Consider the following 19426-nt stretch of genomic DNA (forward strand, 5'->3'; position numbering starts at 1 on the left):
GCGACTCCATTGATCACCAGCATTTTTGTCCTCAAAATTACTTAGCACCTCCTCCAACCTAACTTCTTCCTTTATGATTCTAATTCCTCTTCTAAAGCATAATTTCCTCCCCAATTTTTGTCTGTATTTAGGTCTTGGCTTTTTTTAAATAAAGATTTCATTTTATTTAAGATTCCACTATTTGAGAGAGAGCACAGGGGATCCCTGGGTGGCTCAGTGGTTTAGCGCCTGCCCTTCAGCCCAGGGCATGATCCTGGAGTCCCAGGATCGAGTCCCACGTTAGGCTCCCTGCATGGAGCCTGCTTCTCCCTCTGCCTGTGTCTCTGCCTCTCTCTCTCTCTCTCTCTCTCTGTGTGTGTGTGTCTCATGAATAAATAAATAAAATCTTAAAAAAAAAAAGAGCGCACACATGAACAGGGGGGAGGGGCAGAGGGAGAGGGAGCAGCAGACTCCCCGTGGAGCAGGGAGCCCCATACAGGACTCTATCTCAGGACCCTGAGATCATGATCTGAGCCAAAGGCAGATGTTTCACTGACTGAGCCACCCAGGTGCCCCTAAAGATTTCAGGTAATCTCTACATCCAACATGGGACTTGAACTCACAACCCCAAGATTTCTGAACCAGCCAGGAGCCCCAAGCTCTTGGCTGTTTAGTCCTCTCTCCTCCTCTGTTTTCATGTTGTGTTTCAATTGCTCCTCTCCTGTTGCTTTCCTCTGGGGGAAACACACGATCTCTCTCTCTCTCTTTCTTGCTCTCTCTTTTTCCTCCCCCACACATACACACACTATCATGAAACTTTTCCTCCAATGAAGTGAATCTTTTTAAAGTCTTTTACATATCGAGAACTCTTAACCATATCAGTTATACCTTTGTAAGTAACAGAATAACCACACTTAGGTGACTTTGAATGATAAGGAAATGATGTGTCTTCAGGCTGGGGGTCGTGCAGTTTGGGGAAGGTTTCAGGGACCTGGGTCCTGCCCCTGTAGTCAGCCTGCCCTCCTCAGCACATCAGCTTGTCCTGGAGAAGCAGAGAGCTCTTCTCATGGTGTCTGATGGTTACCACATCCACATGTGCAATCATCGGGGTGCCCAGGGGAAGGAGCCACCTCTTCTACCTTACCTCCATGAAGACCTCTTTTCCCAAAGCCCCTGGCAAAGTTCCCCTCAAGCCTCATGGACCAGAATTGGGCCACATGCTTTGTCCTAAGCTGTGTGCCACCAAGGGGAATGGGACCACCGTGATTGGCTTAGATCACCAATGTCAGGTTATCGACCAGCTGCCTTGCGGGTGTGGAATCAGCTGAGGAGGTTTAAAAACTGCGGATGCCTGATGCCCACCTCACCCTGGTCCACTTCAATTGGGATGGGATGTGCCCTGGGCATAGGGATTTTAAAAATACCAAATGTGTAGCCAAGATTCAGTACCACTGTCTTAGACTCCTAAGGATTCACCCTGAGTATAGGTTAGGGGTAGAGGAGCGGGATGGGGGTGGGGGAATAGGAAAAAAAATGGGGCTGGGAAGGTAGAGAATGATTGTTGGACTGGCAACAACAAGAACAACAACAATAAAATCACCTCCCTGAGAGCAAAGTATGTCCATTAATTCTTTCATGGATTCATTTCCTCTTCCAGCAAACATTTATTGGGTTCCCACAATGTTCAGGAGATGAAAAGTCAAAGGGCACTCTTAGGGAATGAATATTTATGGATCAGATAAAATAGAACTACACTCCTGGATAGACACAACCCCAAGTTGTGGAGTTTGATTAAGGAAGAGCAGACTGGTTTTAAGCCCAGGCTCACTCCCCTGGCTGGGCATCCTTGTACAGTGTACAAACTCATTATCTGTACATGGAGGACTGAAGGATACAAAGACAAACAGAACATGGGTCCTGCCTGCTTGGATCTCAGTCTAAAACAGAGAAACAGGGGGATCCCCGGGTGGCTCAACGGTTTAGCATCTGCCTTCCACCCAGGGTGTGATCCTGGAGACCCGGGATCGAGTCCCACGTTGGGGTCCCTGCATGGAGCCTGCTTCTCCCTCTGCCTGTGTCTCTGCCTCTCTCTCTCTCTCTCTCTCTCTCTCATGAATAAATAAAATCTTTAAAAAATAAAAAATAAAAAAAACAGAGAAACACACGGGCAAGCATACCAACTGCTTTTGAGAGTTTATCAAATTTATCCCAGGTGGCCAAAGTCAGCACAAGGCATGTAAAAGTTCTATTCTTAGAATAAATTGTTAGGGCTTTTCAGGAGACAAATGCTTTTAATTTGGTTAGTCTATTTTCTAAATAGGAGAGTAAATATATGTGCATATTCTTACATAATGCCATCCTGCTAGCACTAACTCGTTACAAGGTTACTTATCTTTAGAAATATTTTTATTTAAAAAACAAACAGGAATGCCTGGGTGGCTTAGCGGTTGAGCGTCTGCCTTCTGCCCAGGGTGTGATCCCAGGATCCTGGGATCGAGTCCCCCATCGGGCTCCCTGCATGGAGCCTGCTTCTCCCTCTGTGTCTCTGCCCTCTCTCTCTCTCTCTCTCTCTCTCTCTCTCTCTCTCTCTCTCTCTGTGCGTGTGTGTGTGTCTGATGAATAAATAAATAAAATCTTTCAAACAACACCCAAGCACAAATTTTCACAGGACCGGGTCACTCTTTCCCCTGCTCTAAGAGTACCTTCATGTCTGCAGTCTTAGCCAAGACGAGCCGGCTGTGTTGTGTGCCTGAGCCAATGAGCGCCAGCATGGGCCTCCTACTGCGTGAGCTCTCAGCCAATGAAAGTCTTGCATTCTCCTTGATTGAATGGGTTCTGGAAAGAGGTTCATTGCTCTGTGGTTTCTCTTTATGCAGCTATTTTGTTTCTGGCAAGTGGTTCTGGCCCACAGTGGCCAGCTTTGGAAGTCATAGGGCTGGACCTGTGTCAAAGAGGTGAAGGAGGGACGCCTGGGTGGCTCAGTGGTTGAGCATCTGCCTTCCGCCCAGGGTCCTGGGATCAAGTCCCACATCGGGCTCTCTGCATGGAGCCTGCTTCTCCCTCTGCCTATGTCTCTGCCTCTCTCTCTGTGTCTCTCATGAATAAATAAATAAAATCTTTAAAACAAGAAACAAAACAAAACAAACCCAAAGAGGCGAAGAAGTATCAGGTTGGATTGCAACAGAAACTATAGGGGCCCTGAAGGTAGCAGCCCAGGAAAGGAAAGATGGGCAGACGAGTCAGGGTAGCCAGAGTCCTCAAACATCGCAGCAGTCCCAGGGAGCTGGCAGGAAGAAACTGTTTGCAGCATGTCCAGGACCTCAAGGAATTTGGAGAGAAAGGCCCAGCAACTGCAAGTTGCCAATGCCCTGAACTCAGGTGGGGACCTCTACCAGCAGAGAGCACTCCCGAAATGATTTGCCCAACACTCTTAGCTCCAGGAGTGTTAAATAGAATATGCACGAGCTTTTGCTAGCTGATATTTTCAGAATGGCAAGAATTAGTTCACTAGTTAACGAGGGTCTGAAGAAAGGGTGGCGGAGGAAGGAGAGGAGTAGGGGGATGAAGGAGAGGAGGAGAAGTGAAAGAGGGGCATAGAGAAGCTAAGTTTTGACAGGGATCAAGAGCTGGTAAGGAAATCTGAAAAACCAGGTCAGCCTCTCAGGCTGGAGCTCAGGCAGCAGATTTTGGCTCAGTACAGTACAGCCAAATTTTTTAACAAACTGAGTGACCTTATGAGCTAAGAAAACTGGGACCATCCAAGCAGTCCTTTTGACCAGCGCTCAAGCATGTTGTGGAAAGGAATTTTACACTGGCTGGGAGGCTGGACCAGATCTGGGATCCTCAAGCCTTTTGGAGTAGGATGCCCCCTGAGAACCAGAAGAAAGGTAGAGACTTCTTTTCCTCTGAAAAACTATGTGCATTGAATTGAATTTATGGTGCACAATAAATCACCCCCAGGAACTTTAGATACTCTATATATGCTATTTATTGTATTAATTATATGTTGTAGGTATTATCTATAGTATATTATCTCAGTTTCTGTGGGTCAGGGATTGGGAAGCAGCTTGGATGGGTGCTTTGAGCTCATGATGAAAATGACCCAGCCCCAATTGTTCATAGTGCCAAGGCTGAGAAGCCTGATCCACTGGCCTGAATCCATCCCACAGATCTCCTTCCCAGGGGCTCACTCCTTCCATGGCCTCGGCTTCTGGTGTCCTCACAACACGGCCCTAGGCTTCCCCCAGAGAAAACAGAGATGGCAAGGAGCAGCCACAGTCAGTGCCTTTCAGGCCCTATTTTTCTAGAAGCAATTACCTGAATACCACCTACGTGGAAAGGGAAATAAATTAGCTTTCACTCTTGGAAGGGAAAATAGCCAAAGAACATGTGGACACATTTTAAACCAACACACCTGCATGCAACAGAAGTTTCCATGTTAAAGTTGAGATGGCCCAGATCTTGCAGCCCCTCCATGGAACCCTCCATTAAACACCCCGAGGACCGTCCAGCTCCAGCACTTGTGCTCACAACTCGTGATCGGGAAATCCGCAAGGACAGGTGCAGTCTTCAAAACCAACCCCAGAGGCTTCTCCCCAAGCCCTGGCTCGGCCTGGCTTCCACGTCACCCCTTCACTCCCCTCCTTTGTGTTTTCCATCCAAGGTCCTTGCCAACTACCGTGTGGTTCCGTTTGGTTCTTGTTTTGTTTTGTTTTCGGTTTCGTTCTAAAGCGGAGCAGGGGCACTGAGCCCCTGATGTTTGCCGACTGATGGAGAGCTGAGGCCTCAGGACAACAGGACTGTCTCCGTGGCTGGAGGCGGTGCTCAGGGCCTGGGCCCAGAGCCATTCAGCCATTTTCTGCCACCTTTTTTTTTTTTCTTTTTTTAAGATTTTATTTATTTATTCATGAGAGACACAGAGAGAGACAGAGACACGGGCAGAGGAAGAAGCAGGCTCCATGCAGGGAGCCGGACACGGGACTCGATCCCGAGACCCCAAGATCAGGCCCTGGGCTGAAGGGGGCGCTAAACTGCTGAGCCACCCGGGCTGCCCTGCCACCTTATTTCATTTCAGCCCAGCAACTAAGTTACTGTCCATTAAATCCGAACGACTTCCAAGTTGGTGGTTCCAAGAGGATTTCTTGGAATAACAAAGAACAGAAGATATTTAAATATTTGACTTCGGTGTTTTTCAAAATCATTTCTTTTTTTTTTCTTTTGTTCTTTCTTTCAAAGATTTTATTTTTAAGGCATTGCCACACCCAACATGGGGCTCAAACTCATGACCCCAAGATCAAGAGTCGGTTGCTCTACTGACTGAGCCAGCCACTTGACCCCCCCACTCACAAAATCATTTCTTGCTAACAGTATTCTCTTCAAAAACGGAGAGGGAGTGCTTCCAGGCTTCAGGAGGTGACGTGGCCTCCTTGGTCCAGTGGTTTGATAGATGGAAGGAGAGAACTCTAGGAGAGTTGGTTACTTGCCCTTGGAATGCCTCAGCTGAACACCTGGGGCAAAATACCAATGGAGGAAAGGTATTAAAAAAAAAAAAAAAAAAAAAACTGAGGCCCTGTGTCTTTCCCACCTGGAGATGGCATGAGGCATGGAGGAAGTTTCTGGGGCATGGAGGCCAGCAGCCATCGTTCAGGGATATGCTCTGGAGGGTAAGGGCCAGGAGCTCCTTGGAGATGTGGCTCTGCCTGGTGCAGATAGAGGCCATGGTCATGGGGGACCCAGCAGAGAGCTGCCTCTGTGCCCGTGGCCCCTGCCATTTGTGTCTTGTCTTAGGCCTGCCTGCCCCAGGGAAAACTCAGGAAAGAGGAGGTGCCCCCAGTACCAGGGCTTCTCTGTAGTACATAGCCGGGATCAGGAGAGTGTAGCCAGAAAGAAGAGATTCGTCAACCATATTAAAAACATTCATTGTTTCTATGACCTGATTGTAAAGGCTTATTGTGGAAGAAAATGTGAAAAGCCCAAAAGATAAAAGTCCCCTGTGAGCCTACCACCTAGAGACACTGCTACTTTTAAGTTTTGTGGTTGTCTTAATCATATTTTTCTAGGCATGTATATTTTAATGTTTTTCTCTCACAGAATTGCATTATACTGCATAATACAGTTTTAAAAAATTTTAGATATAGTCTTGAACACCTTTTAAAACTGATTTCAATCCTAATAAAGTCGATACATGTAGATGGCACAATAAGCAAGTACAATGGTTGAAATGCTTGAGATGGACAGAAGCCACCGAGAGGAGGGGGACGTGGGGCCAGTGGCCACTGAGTGTCGGGGGACTTTCCAGAGCCATGTGGTCCTTGCTGCCATGGTCACACGCCAATAACTGTGTCCTGAGCACCCATCTAAGAACTTCATGCCTATTAATTCATGAAAATGAGAAAACAGTTCCGTGAGCAGGTGCCGTGAGCCCAACTTCACAGATGATGGAGCCAGGGTTCAAGCCCAGGCAGCCTGGCAGGGACCACTCTTACCCTCAGGCATCGGCTGGTGGGCTCTCCGGGTCAGGCCCCCCACCCTTCAAGCCCCAAGGGAGTCAGAAAAGGGTCCCAGTAACTCCCATATTCGGACAAACCCAGGGCTCTCTCAGTTCAGGGGCATGACCTCCTGTCCTCTGGTTCAGGACTCAGGATCAGTGGCTTCTGTGTGGCTTCCCTCTGCCTTCCTTCTCCTAGCCGGAGCCACACCTGCAGGGGGCTGTGTCTTACCTCCTGGGGTCATTGTGAATGTCACCGTTAGCTGCGCTTTTCCCAGAGAAGCCCTGGTGGCAGTTAGTAGAGATGTGAGGGTCGCTGGCTGTGCACCTGGAGGGACAAGGCCAGCCCAGCAGAAACGTGATGCTCAGGATCACAGGCAGGGAACTGGGCCTGAGAGCCTGAGCTTGGGTCCCCTTGCTGCACAGGCTCTCGGGGCTCTGGGGTTAGGAAGACACCCACCTGAACTGACTCAAGAAAGGAAGGAACTGGAGATCCCTGGGTGGCTCAGCGGTTTGGCACCTGCCTTTGGCCCAGGGCGTGATCCTGGAGTCCCAGGATCAAGTCCCGCGTCTGGCTCCCAGCATAGAGCCTGCTTCTCCCTCTGCCTATGTCTCTGCCTCTCTCTTTCTCTCTCTATATCTATCATGAATAAATAAATAAATCTTTTTTTTTTTTTAATAAATAAATCTTTAAAAAAAAAAAAAAGAAAGGAAGGAAGGAACCTTACGGTAAAGTTACAAAGTCCATAGGAAGAAACATGGGGAATCGTGCTCTCCAAGAAGCCGGAGGCAGAAAGTCAAGAGCTGGTCTTCTCTTCCCCTCCGGGTGGGGTCATGTGGCTTCTCTGGAAACCTGCTGGACACCTCAGTACCCTTTCATGATTCCCCAGGGCTCATCACGCAGAGTCCAACCCAGCCGTGGATGCCAGATGTACATAATGATGCCTCTGGCTCTAGTCTTCACCTCTGAAGGCAAGAGGCCATTATTACTACTTAATCCATTGGTGTTTTAAAAATCAACTGAATGGGCAGCTGGGTGGCTCAGTCCATTGAATGTCTGACTAGATCTCAACTCAGGTCTTGATCTCAGGGTCCTGAGTTCAAGTCCCACGTTGGGCTCCATGCACCATGTGGTACATATTTAAAACAAAAGCAAAAAAAAATGAAAAATCAACTGCGTTGAGGGGTTACTTAATTACAATAAACTGCATCTACTTAAAGTATGCAACACAGTAACTTTGATACCACAACCAGTGTACCTGGCACCTCTACCACCACCAGAAGATTTCTTGGAGGTGCAATAATTCTTACTTTGTATAATGACCAACCATGTAGTCATTAGTAGCTGGCCTTGGGTTGGATAAGGAGGGATGTCACTCGGCCTACCCATTCAGCAGGGTTTGTGTGGCAGTCATGCAATGAAAGGCATGTCTAGAACTTAGTACTTCATTGTACGGCCTTGGGCAAGTCACTCAGCTACACTGTGCCTCAGTTTCCCTCATAGGGCTAGTGCGAGGGTAAAAATAAATGCTGTGCAATCAGATCAAATTTATGAAGAAGACTTCAAAACACAATAGGCATGCAGAGGAAACAGTCTGCGAAGAGTTCTCTGACACTTAGAAACCTCCAGCCAGGCCAGGGGTCAGTGTGTGGAAGGAAGTTGAAACTGTGTTTGAATTTCAGAGTCATTGTGGGGTGTGAAAGGCCAACTGTTCTTTACAGAAGGACAAAGTCACAGGGCCTGCCTGCAGAATGTTCTTCCAGGGGCAGGAGAAAGATTCCCTCGCTGAACTATTTTATTTTTCTATTCTATTGTGTTCCATTCCATTCCATCCCATTCCATTCCATTCCATTTATTTTTAAGTAGGTTCCACCCCCAGTAGGGGGCTTGAACTCAAGACCCTGAGGTCAAGAATCACATGCTCCATCAAATGAGCCAGCCAGGCGCCCCTGCCCGCTGAGCAATTCTGAAAGGGCAGCAGGAGAAGAACAAATGATTTGGGTCACCTGTTGTGCTTGTCGACATAACATAGATGGGATGTGTTGTGTCAAGTGTCTGTTAGCTTGACAGGGTGTCACATGCGTTCCCTCAATTGTTGCCACGAGCCAGCTGCCCGGAGTCAGCCCCTGGTCCTTGTGTGGGGCTGGTGCAGGAGATGCCTGGACACCACACTGTGGCTCCCGTGGGGCCCATCTGTCCCACCTACAGAGGGTCCCCAGCCCCACCCAGAGGTCGCCACAGCCCCTTACCGCTGTGCCCACGGCTGGCAGCACAGCGGCCCAGAATCACCAGCAGTACAGCTGGAACCCAGGCACTGCTCAGGCAAAGAATTTCCACTACTGACAAGCAGGGCAGGACCATCCTCGGGGCGAGGACAAGGGGGTTCACAGCAAAAAAACAAGCTAAAGAGGGAAGTAGAGGCTTAGTCATCCCAGGAGTGTCTGGCAATGACCTTGGCAATGTCACTTGAAGCCCAATGGGTCTGTGAGGTCAGCACTAAGTACCACCATTTAGACTGTTCTGGGCACTGACTCTATTTCTGTGGTTTACATCTTCACGAAAGTCAGAGAATGTTAGAGCAGCCAAGGGAGACTTCGAGATTCTCTACCGAGATCCTCTGTGTTTTGGAGAGTCCTTACACCAATGGGTGTGCTCCCAGGGGGTGCCCTGCATGCAGCCACCAGGCCCCACTCCATGGTCCTTGCTGGAAGAGCCCACCTCACCCTAAAAACAAGCTGCAAACACCAATCATTGTGTGTCCAACCTCCCTTGTAGCCAGGGCACAGGCCTGGGTCCTAACCCTGGCCAACGAGATTAGTCTTCTGGGAGCAATGGAGCAGAGACGGATGACAGGGCAACTTTCTCCTTTCCTGCTTTTGGTTGTTGATGTTAGGAGTCTAGCCGCCAGGGATCCCTGGGTGGCTCAGCGGTTTAGCGCCTGCCTTTGGCCCAGGGCGTGATCCTGGAGACCCGGGATCGAGTCCTATGTCAGGCTCCCGGCATGGAGCCTGCTTCTCCCTCCTCCTGTGTCTCTGCCTCTCTCTCTCTCTCTCTCTCTCTCTCTCTCTCATAAATAGATAAATAAATAAATCTTTAAAAAAAAAAAAAAAGGAGTCTAGCTGCCATCTTGAAACAGTGAAGGGGAAACCAAGAGTAATGCAGAGCTGAATTAATCAACCCTGGCACTGCCCATGTCTTGACAGAGATAGAACTTGTGTCCTTGTCATTGGAGCTGACATCAGGTGGGCTTCCCTTCTCTTGTAGCTGAAAGCAGGTGTGTCACAGCAGACTCCCTAACGGCCATGGAGCATCTTCTGTGGGTCCATGGACCAGTTTAGGAAGCCACGAACTAGAGCTGGGTCTTCTCATCCTACTGATGTCTGCTCTGGTCCTCACCTTCCATAGCAGAGAGAGAGAGGCCAAGGCAGCTGGAACAGAGGTCTCTAAGCCACCTTGGGCCAGCGGCTCTTTCACGTGCTGGGGGGATTTGCATGAAGGGCAGTCTTCAAAGATGCAGGCTGATGAGTAAGAAATATCACGCGGGGAAAAAACGGCTCAATTCTAACCTGTGTCGGGATCTTGGGCAGAATCTGCTGCTTCTGTGAGAATAGGTCCCACGTCGGCCACATCACACTAGGCCGTCCCCAGGTCCTGGTCGGCCTGTGTGGCTGGGAACTTCCTGATCTGTCCTTCCACAGCTTCAAAATGCAGCCCATCCACCAGGAGCGGTCCAGACCCAGAACCAGGGAGCTGAGAAGCCAGCTCGCTGCTTTCATTTTGACAAAGAAGCAAGAGAGCCCACGCGGCCTGCACCCCGATGCCCTGCCACCCACCTGGTAGCAGGGAGAGTGGGGCAGGAGCTGGGGTGGCGTCTGCTTCTCGCCACCCCCGCCAGCACTCGGCCTCTTGCTTCCTCCCCGGCACCCCGCAGGCTGCACCGCCTGCTTGCTCTGTAGTTTGGGCTCCTGTTGGTTCAGAGAAACAAAATGCTCTAAACAGTGTATTTCTGGAATGCCTGTAAAGTGCTCAGCAGACACCCGATCACAACAACTCAAAGCTTTGTTACTGGCTCCAAACCAAAGCTGCACACTGGCTTATTCAAATCTAAAAAGCCCAGCCTGGTCCCTGGGTGAGCACCACATGGCTAAAATTAGCCCGGCCATCTGCTGAGGCAGCAGCTGGGCTATTCTGAGCCCCAGCAGGCCTGCCTGGACGCAGGGCCAGGCCTTGGCGGGGGCAGGGGCTGAGGCTGGGCCCATTGGGCAGAGACGGTGACCAGGAGGCATGGACGGACGAGGCCAGCCTGGGAAGGCCGGTGTGCTGGGGGATGGAAGGGGACACAGGGCCCCTCAACAGCCTGGGGCTCTTCCTCCTGAGACCGTCTAGCCCCCCACTACCATGCACAAGGTTGCTGTCTTTACCCTGGCCGCTGGCTTCCCCATTCTCATCTGGACTCACACTCCGGCCAAACGTTTTCTGGGACTCCAGCAGGAACGGCTGGGATTTATTGAGGGCATGTCAAGGTCAGGGACCACGCCAGGTATTTTGCAGGGATTAGGACACACACTCTCAAAACAGCTCAAAGGGGCTGCCCAGCTGGCTCCGTGGGTAGAAGCATGTGGTTCTTGCTTGATCTTGGGGTTGTGAGTTCAAGCCCCATGCTGGATGTAGAGAGCACTTAAAAATAAGGTCTTTAAACAAACAAACAACTCAAAGAGGTAGGTACCAAAAGATTTCCGGGATTGTGAATGGTTTGATTCATGGTCAATGAGGGAGAGGCCTGGTTGAAAGGGCCAGATGGGATCTGTGGCTCAGGCAACCCCTGGCATCCAGGACTCGTCTGTTTGAGTCCTGACCTCTGCTTCTCCCATGAGGCACCCACCACTGTTTTTTTTTTTTTAAGATTTTATTTATTTGAGAGAGAGAGAGAGAGAGAGAGAGAGTGAGCGTATAAGCAGGGGGAGGAGAGGGAGAAGCAGACTCCTTACTGAACAGGGAGCCCAACACAGGACTCAATCCCAGGACCCCGAGATCATGACCTAAGCCCAGGGCAGATGCTCCACCGACTGAGCTCCCCAAGTGCCACCCACCACTGGTTCTGCAACAGTAGCCCTCTGAGTTCAGAATGCATTGAGGTAGGAGGTGAGGAATCTGGGGTATGGACATAACCTAGACATTTACTTTTTCTTAAGATTTTATTTAATTGAGAAAGAAAGAGAGAGAGAGAGAACCAGAGAACCAGTGTGGGGAGGGGCAGAGGGAGAGTCAGATTCCCAGGGGGGCAGAGAGCCTGAGGTGGGACTCCATCCCAAGACCCTGAGATCATGACCTGAGCTACCCAGGCACCCTAACCTAGACATTTATAGATGCTCCACAAATGAGAGTCCAGTTTTATATTTGCAGCCACTTGAACCCATCATTACACATGTCAGGTCCCAGGGGCTACTTCAGTCTGCATTCCCACAGCTGGTCAGAAACCTGCTAACCTACAACTCCTTCCACCATCCATTCCCTATCTCCCCTGCCCTTGGTCAGACCAGCCTATCAGAGTTCTTCCCCGCTGAGTACCCAACCCTTCACCCCTGAGGGCCTGAGTCCTCAACAGCCCTGCGTGTCACCGCTGGGGGCTGCTGGCTCCCACTACCCGTTCCTGTTGGACACAGGAGGTGCCCCTGAGTGCTAGAAGGAGCTCCTGAGTGTTAGGAAGTGCTCCTGAGTGCTGGGAGGAGGAATTCCTGGATGTTGGGAGGAGCTTCTGACTCTAAAAGATGCTCCTGAGTCTAGGAGGAGGAGCTCCTGAGTGCTGGGAGGTCCTCACTTCCATGGCACAGCCTCCCCCTTGATATAGTCAGTAGACCACTCCCCTTTCTCTGCTGTGGGGACAGCAGCCTTTAAGGAGCCCCTGCCAGCCAGGCGGCACAGCCTCTTCTGACTCAGTGGAACTACTGTGTCCCCAAGGAGAGACACTTCTCCCTCGAGGCCTTAGATCTCCAAACCAGCAGAGCTCGGGGCGAGGGGCGGGGGCAGAAACTAAGCGGCTGTCAGATGTGGTTGCTGTGAGGACTAGCCTCCCTCATTGGCCACCAGACCCACACACCGTGGCTGCAGGAGACAGCAACATGCAATCGGATTTATTTTTTTGATTTTTTAAATTAATTATTAAAAAAAAAGATTTTATTTATTTACTCACAAGAGACACACAGAGAGGGGCAGAGACTCAGGCAGAGGGAGATGCAGGCTCCACGCAGGGAGCCCGATGTGGGACTCAATCCCGGGTCTCCAGGATTACGCCCTGGGCCGAAGGCGGCGCTAAACCGCTAAGCCACCTGGGCTGCCTAGCAGTTGGATTTAAAACGTATACCAGATCCTGTAAGATGGACCCACATCCCTTCAGGAAGCTCCCTGAGGAGCCACGCTCCCAGACATGGGCCAACACCTGGGGGTCCCTGCCGCCAGCACCGCCCTCCAGCCCGGCCCCAGTCACCAGGGGTGTTTATGGGTCACGTTTCTCTTTTACTTTTCAAAGTCAGTCTCCAAAAATGTGCCTTTCTGTGACTTAACTTCAGAGAGGTAAATAGACCTGGTACTGTGCCCCGCCCCCCAGGGCAGAGGCCGCCAAGGGGCAGGGGGTGCGGTTTGTCACCAGACCTCACTAAACCCCAAACTCCCAGCCCCAGACAAGTTGTGATTTGAAGGTCTTACATCATTCCTTAAAGAAACCCCCCCAAACTCCCATCTTCCGGGACTTGAAACAGATCTTAAGGGAAGTGACACCACATAGAGACCTAGGAAACCCCTAAGGAACCCAGGTAACATGGGAGTGTCCCAGGACGACACTGGCAGGTCCAGGTCTGAGACCCAGACTTCCACAGCGACAGACACCCGGTGTCCAGAGACAGACAATGCGCTGGGCGGGCCTTCAGCGTGGACACTAACTGACGTGGCGGTGTCTTCGCCCAGGCGACAGCCCGCAGGCACAGCGCTCTGGGATGTCGTAGGGGTGGCTCTCTGCCTCCAGCGACGGCAACACCCCAAGGGTGGCAAGGCTGAACTGCCAAGGGGATCCGACAGCTGCCACCCTGGAGGGACCGGCATGGTCACCCGGACCCAGGGCTGCACCTGTTTCCATGAAAGGCTTAAAAAGAAAAATTAAGATTACCAGTATGCATTTCAGCTACACCCTGGGATGGGCCTGGACTTGTAAGGAAAGAAACTCATATTTTTTTTAAAAGAGAGATTTTATGTATTTATTCATGAGACAGAGGCAGAGAGACAGAGGGAGAAGCAGGATCCCTGAGGGGGGCCTGATGCGGAATTTGATCCCAGGACTCTGGGATCACACTCTGAGCCAAAGGTGTCCCTCAAAATATAAATATTGAAGCATAGTATGGCAGGTGCCCTTTTAGAAGATGTGAATTTAGAAATGCGTCACTCTAGGAAGTTGGTTGTGAGGAGGGAACCCATGGAGCAATCACTCCAACCTAAAAATACTTTTAATCAAGGACTGGGAGAGTAATTGCCGTTCTCTGCGCCAACAAGGACGGTAAAGGACTCAGAACATTCCGGATCCAGAGAGCCTGAGTCTTGCTGAATGGCTGATTGGGAGCACATCTCAGGTCAAAGGCACAAGGGCCGAGTGGAGGACACTGGACAGACACAGGACCTACTTTCAAGTGGATTCCCCAAATCCCCTGCTGTTGCTATCAAAGAAAGCCTGCCTGGGTCTCTGGTCAGGAATGACGTCTGCTCCGTTTTCCTCACCAAAAACCCCACGAAAACTTGTTTCAGAAGTCATTGGCTCACTGTGCCTGACACTGAGGCCCACACTTCTCATTCTCCCATCAAAGGCCCTGTGTCCTTGCGATCACCCTAGCATGTTTCGGGGTCATCCCCCTCCCCCCCGGCTGTGCCGTGAGGCGGTGTGCTGTGTGCTCTGTGGATGGGAGGGCTGGCTCACAAGCCTCCACCAGCACCACCTACCTGATTACCAGAGGCCGCGGGCCCCCGACTTCTGGTTCTTTGCCATCTAGATGGGCGCTCCCACTGGCAATGCCGTCTGCTGCCTGACCTTCTTGCCCCCCCCCCGAAGCAAATGCCCCCCAGTCGTCTTTATGGACCTTGTACTGAGGATGAACCCGATCCAATCGGAATGAGACCAAACACAATACACAACAAATGTAGAAACCATTTCTGTTTTAATTGAGAAGTACTGTCAGCCCTTGGGTGCGTGCATCAGTGATACCGTTTTAATCTGGAAGACAAAACTAGTCATGGGAAATACAGGAACTTCAAATGCAACTTTTAATTCGCTGCACTGCGCGTTCTGAGGGCTTCCACATCCAAGTGTGTCCAGAAACAGAAAGCACTTCTTTATTTCTAAGTGTGAGAAATTGTTAACATCCCTCCTCCTCCTGGTCTCCCCACGTAACTCATACAAAAGTGGGGGAAAAAAAGACGATAAATGCAAAATAAAAAAGAAAACCTAAGTAGTATGAAATTAGTTTTTATTTTTACCTCAAAATAAATGCTTAACATTTTTCCAAAACTGAAACTAAAAGTGAACACTTAGAAGGGCGGAAGGAATACCCCCCGGGAAGCCAGTGAGTAAGGCAGACGTCGTGACGTGCGTGGTTCTTCCTGCAGAATTAGTCTAGAACCCCCTTCCTCTTCTACTGTCAGTCATCCCCACCAGGGTGCTGGCCACAGGGGCACCCCCCTGCCCCACCCCCAGACCCACACAAACAAAGGATTTGAAAAGCGGGGGAAACATTGCCTAACACGTGAGCAAACATTCGTAGAAAATCCTTCCTAAGGAGACGGAGTGGAGGTCGATCTCCAGGTGGTGGTACAGCGGCTATTGCCCAGTCAGGCAGTGCGGGGCACTGGGCACCCTCATCCCTGCCACCAGGCTGTGCCTCAGCCTCACGCCCCAGCTCACCACAGGGACGTCTTGAAGTTGAACTTGAGCTTCAGCAGGTATTTCAGGTTGACCTGAGCGATATCATAGACAATGTACCTAGAAGGGGAGCGTGTCAAGGAGCGCCCGGTTTCATGTTGGCTGCCCCCGTCCTGCATACCAACTGGGCTCGCAAGGGCGGGGGGCCTGGCCTGTCCCCCAGTGCAGATCCGACAGAGGGTGTGCAGTCAGCCTGCCCCCCTGGACATCCCTTGGGGCATACAGCCTGGCATGCTCAGAAAAGGATACTCGTTATACAGCAGGCAGGTGTCGTTGACGCCAGAGGAAATCCCAGTTCCAAGAGGGACTTCTACGCCATCCAGAGTAATACTAGCAGAAGGGTCAGGAGTCGTCTTGCCCAAACCTGCAGAGCAGAAGGCATGATAGAAACTGTGAGAATGGAGACTGAAAACATTTCAAGAGGAGATCCATTTTACATTGGGTCTGTGTGTTCATCTTAAAGATACGCATGCATTCCATATTCTATCCTTCCAGCCAGAAACCTGTAGTTACCAATCAAGGTCCCAGGGCCAGAGACTTACTGATCTCACCTGCCCCCACCCCAGTCCTATTTCTGAGCATAGGTCCAAAGCAGCCACTTCAATGTGGCAGGTAAGACCCTGGGTTGCCAGGTGCTTGGAACTCCAGCAGCCCAGATGTTCTGGGCACCCCAACGTCACGAGCCCCACCCCCAGCACCGCAACTGAGAGTCACGTTAAAACCCTGGATCTTGGCACACGAGCGGCACAAGGGGGTGTGACCTGATTCTCTAATGAACCTCCAGCTGTTTTACAGCTGGCCACACACAGACTCCTCCCATGAATCCAGGGAGCAGGAGTTTCTGAAACACGTTACCTTTGACACTGTGCTTGCCCTTGGGTAGCTTGCTGATATGTGAAGCGTGCTTTAGTTCGTACCTACACGAGAAAGGACAGTCTCAGAAGGGCCTCTGAGGGCTCCATGCTCTCAAAAGGTCTGACCAGCAGGAGGCCAAGTGAGAAGAAGAACCCAGCCTGCCCTCCCTGCTGGGAGCTCCCTCCCACCCTGGCTTTAGGGAGTGAAGCGGCAGTTCTCTGAGAACAGTCTGTGTCAGCGATTGCTACTACGTGGCAACTTTGCAGGAGAGGTCCCGTCCTGAGCTGTGGCCGGCCACTCTGGAGGCTTCTCTGCACAGGCCACCCTCCCTGGGCCCCTGGTCTATTACATGACCCTGCTCTCCCATGTCATGACGATTGGACCAAGGTGGACGCCCAATGCAAACAGGACCAACCTGACTTTTTCTGCAAGGAATCTGAAACTGGGATGGATTCCGGTTTGACCTGAGTTGGTCTCCAACAAAAAATCTAACATCTGTGTGCACACACGTGTGCGAGGGGGTGACCATCCCTTATGCAGCCCATAGAAGGATGGATGCCGCCAGTTCCCAAGGCCTGGCTGGATTCCTCAGCCTGGGTACTGGGAAGCACTCCTGGGTCTCCCTCATTCACTTAACTAGAACTGGTTTCTACCATCGTGGCAGGGAATTTTTAGGGTCCCATCCCGGCCAAAGGGAGCTCCCCTTTCTGGACCCACCTGTCCGTCTCCCCCCCGCCCCCCCGGCTGCTCTCCCCAAGATGGGCTGACTCACATGTTCCCAAGGGCAACTTCTCCCAGCAGGATCAGGCCTATGGGGTCTCCCTGGGATGTGTGGCAGTAGTTGGCACTCTTGGAGACCATGTCGGCGAAATAGATCCCTTTACCAAACATGTAGCCTGTCTGGAGGATTGGAAAGGGTCACTGAAGGGGTGTTCGTGGCACCATCGATCCCCTGAGTACTGACCAGGAGCCAGGCAACGAGGCACACACAGAGGCTGAGCTCATGCAGCAGGCTGTTCAGATCCTGGGTCCCGCCGGGCACCTAAGAAGCTACTTAATCTGCCTGCACCCAGCTTTCTTCCCCTTTGAACAGGAGAAAGAACCTCATGGGGCCCTCATGAAAATTAAATGACTTAGTGAGCAGGTATATCAGTGCCCAGCCCATGTAAACACCCCATAAATGCTGGCTTATTAGATTTATGTCCTTCTGTTAAAAATGGGGTTCAGGGCGGTCAGGGCATGTGCCCAGGTCACATGGCACTAGCCAGTCACTAGACCTCTTTGCTCTTTTCACAATCTGAAAGTGAGAGGGCTGCAGGACTGCCTCTAAGCCCCTGACCAGCGGGGTCACCTCTACAATCCAGTGGGTGACGCACCGACCCCTTGTGTCCGGGCAGGGCTTCACTCAGGCAATGCCACGTTTTCCTGAGGAACACACTGAGTTCATGGAGGTCACCCAGCTGGAAGCGGCAGAGGCAGGTCTGGACTCGGCTTGGCCTGTGGCCAAAGCCTGTTCTTTGCATGTCAACACACCCGTTAAAGCAAGGCCCAGACACCCGCTTCTTTTGTTCCAGAAACTATGGCTGATAGAGGTGCAGCCACATCCCCCAGAGTTAGGGGCAGGAGGACAAGGTGTAGACACTCTGGGTGCCATGTGTGAGGGGCCCGGAGAGAGAGAGGTCTGTCAATAGTCCCCTGTTGTCGTGACTCAGCCAAAATCTCCTGTTGCAACAGACCCTGTACGGGGGCATAGGCCCTTCCCACCCAGGGGTTGGTCGGGCTGTGCATGGACACAGCCATCAGAGCAGGTGCTGCCCCCACCCCAGGCCAGGCACCTACCACAGGGGCCTCAGGTGGGGCTATCCGGAGGCCCTGGGACAGGATCCCCGCGAAGTTGGTGGTCCTGGACCCGTGCCACAGCAACCTCCGGTTATGCAGCTGCTTGAAGGGCTTGTAGCGTTGGCTCTCGCCTTCACGCTCAATCTTAAAAATCTGCTCGGGGGTGGGGGTGGGATTAATGGAAGGAAATGCCAGAAGCCGTTGGTTAACAGATTGACCTGACCCAGGAAAACAGGAACGGTCCCTAGAGCTAGAGGCCACAGCAGAGAGAGAGGAGGTTGGGTCAGGTGGGGATGAGCTACTCCACCAGAACCACCTTGCAGAGGCTGCCTTTACCCTGAACGCTACAGGTAGCAGAGGCACCCCTGAGAGGTGCTCCGAGGTGCATCTCATTGTACGTTCTGGATCTCCATCTAGGCTTTGAGATTGGAAAGGAACAGAAAAAGAGATACAAAGCCGCCCCCCAAACCACAACAATGCTAATTTTTCTCAACCAACAAATCAGTCACTTCCTCTAGTTAAAGTAAAGGAAAGGTTTTTTTTTTTTTTCCCTGCCTAGACCCAGGCGGGAGTGAGTAGGCAGGAGCCTGTGGGACTAAACGATGGTAAGAGGAGGAAGAGTCTTACATCAACAACCTCCAGGTCATATGCATTGTGCGTGGTCGCGTGAGTGTTCTTAACGTACTTCCTGATGGTCTCGGCTTCCTCAGAATCTCTGTCCACCACCTACAACATTGTTGGGAGTCAGAGTGCAGAAGACCCCAAGTACAGTCACCCCACACGTGGGCCGACACTGCATGAACTGTCAGGTTTTGAGGACAGAATGAGAACTCCAAGTCTCTGGAATTCTCAGGGCTGGGCGCACCATGGCCAGCGTGTCTACCCGACAACCACCTACTCGTTAACATTATCCACGGGGCACAAACACGAGTGCACTATGAGGAAGGCCGAGGTTTCATACTCTCAGCCAAAATGCAGAAAACCCAGGAATTCTGGTTTTCTTCACAGCTTAAAAGGCTTAGAATCGTAAACAGAAAGCAAATAAGCCCTTCACAGAGAACTGGGCCCACAGCATTCCCGTCAGGAGGTGCCCCAGGGACCAAACAAGTGACCTTGGTGGCTTACTCTCTGAGGACCCACAGAACTCTGCTTTGTCTTAGGTAATAAAGCAAAGGCTCTTTCCATTGAGGTAAATATTCCATTCCAGGCTCACGTTAACCTGGCCACACCGCAGGGTCCCAGGAAGGGAGACACGCGGGAAAGGAGATCAGACTCAAGGTCAAGGCAAGCTGGAGGCTGAGTGCCCAAG

General features: G+C 51.2%; 1 protein-coding gene across 1 annotated transcript in view; it reads right to left on the reverse strand.

Annotated features, from left to right (window-relative positions):
• Window positions 1-14954: 14954 nt before the first annotated feature.
• PARP1 (poly(ADP-ribose) polymerase 1) overlaps window positions 14955-19426 on the reverse strand; it is a 39397-nt gene continuing 34925 nt past the window's right edge. The window contains exons 18-23 of the mRNA XM_041768837.1: window positions 18745-18843; window positions 18118-18270; window positions 17051-17178; window positions 16279-16340; window positions 15673-15787; window positions 14955-15483 (exon numbers count right to left, since the gene is read on the reverse strand). Of these exons, the coding sequence (XP_041624771.1) occupies window positions 15402-15483; window positions 15673-15787; window positions 16279-16340; window positions 17051-17178; window positions 18118-18270; window positions 18745-18843 (639 nt within the window). The 3' untranslated portion in view covers window positions 14955-15401. The remainder of the gene's footprint in view (window positions 15484-15672; window positions 15788-16278; window positions 16341-17050; window positions 17179-18117; window positions 18271-18744; window positions 18844-19426) is intronic.

Source organism: Vulpes lagopus, chromosome 1 (genome assembly GCF_018345385.1).
Source record: "Vulpes lagopus strain Blue_001 chromosome 1, ASM1834538v1, whole genome shotgun sequence".
NCBI lineage: Eukaryota > Metazoa > Chordata > Mammalia > Carnivora > Canidae > Vulpes > Vulpes lagopus.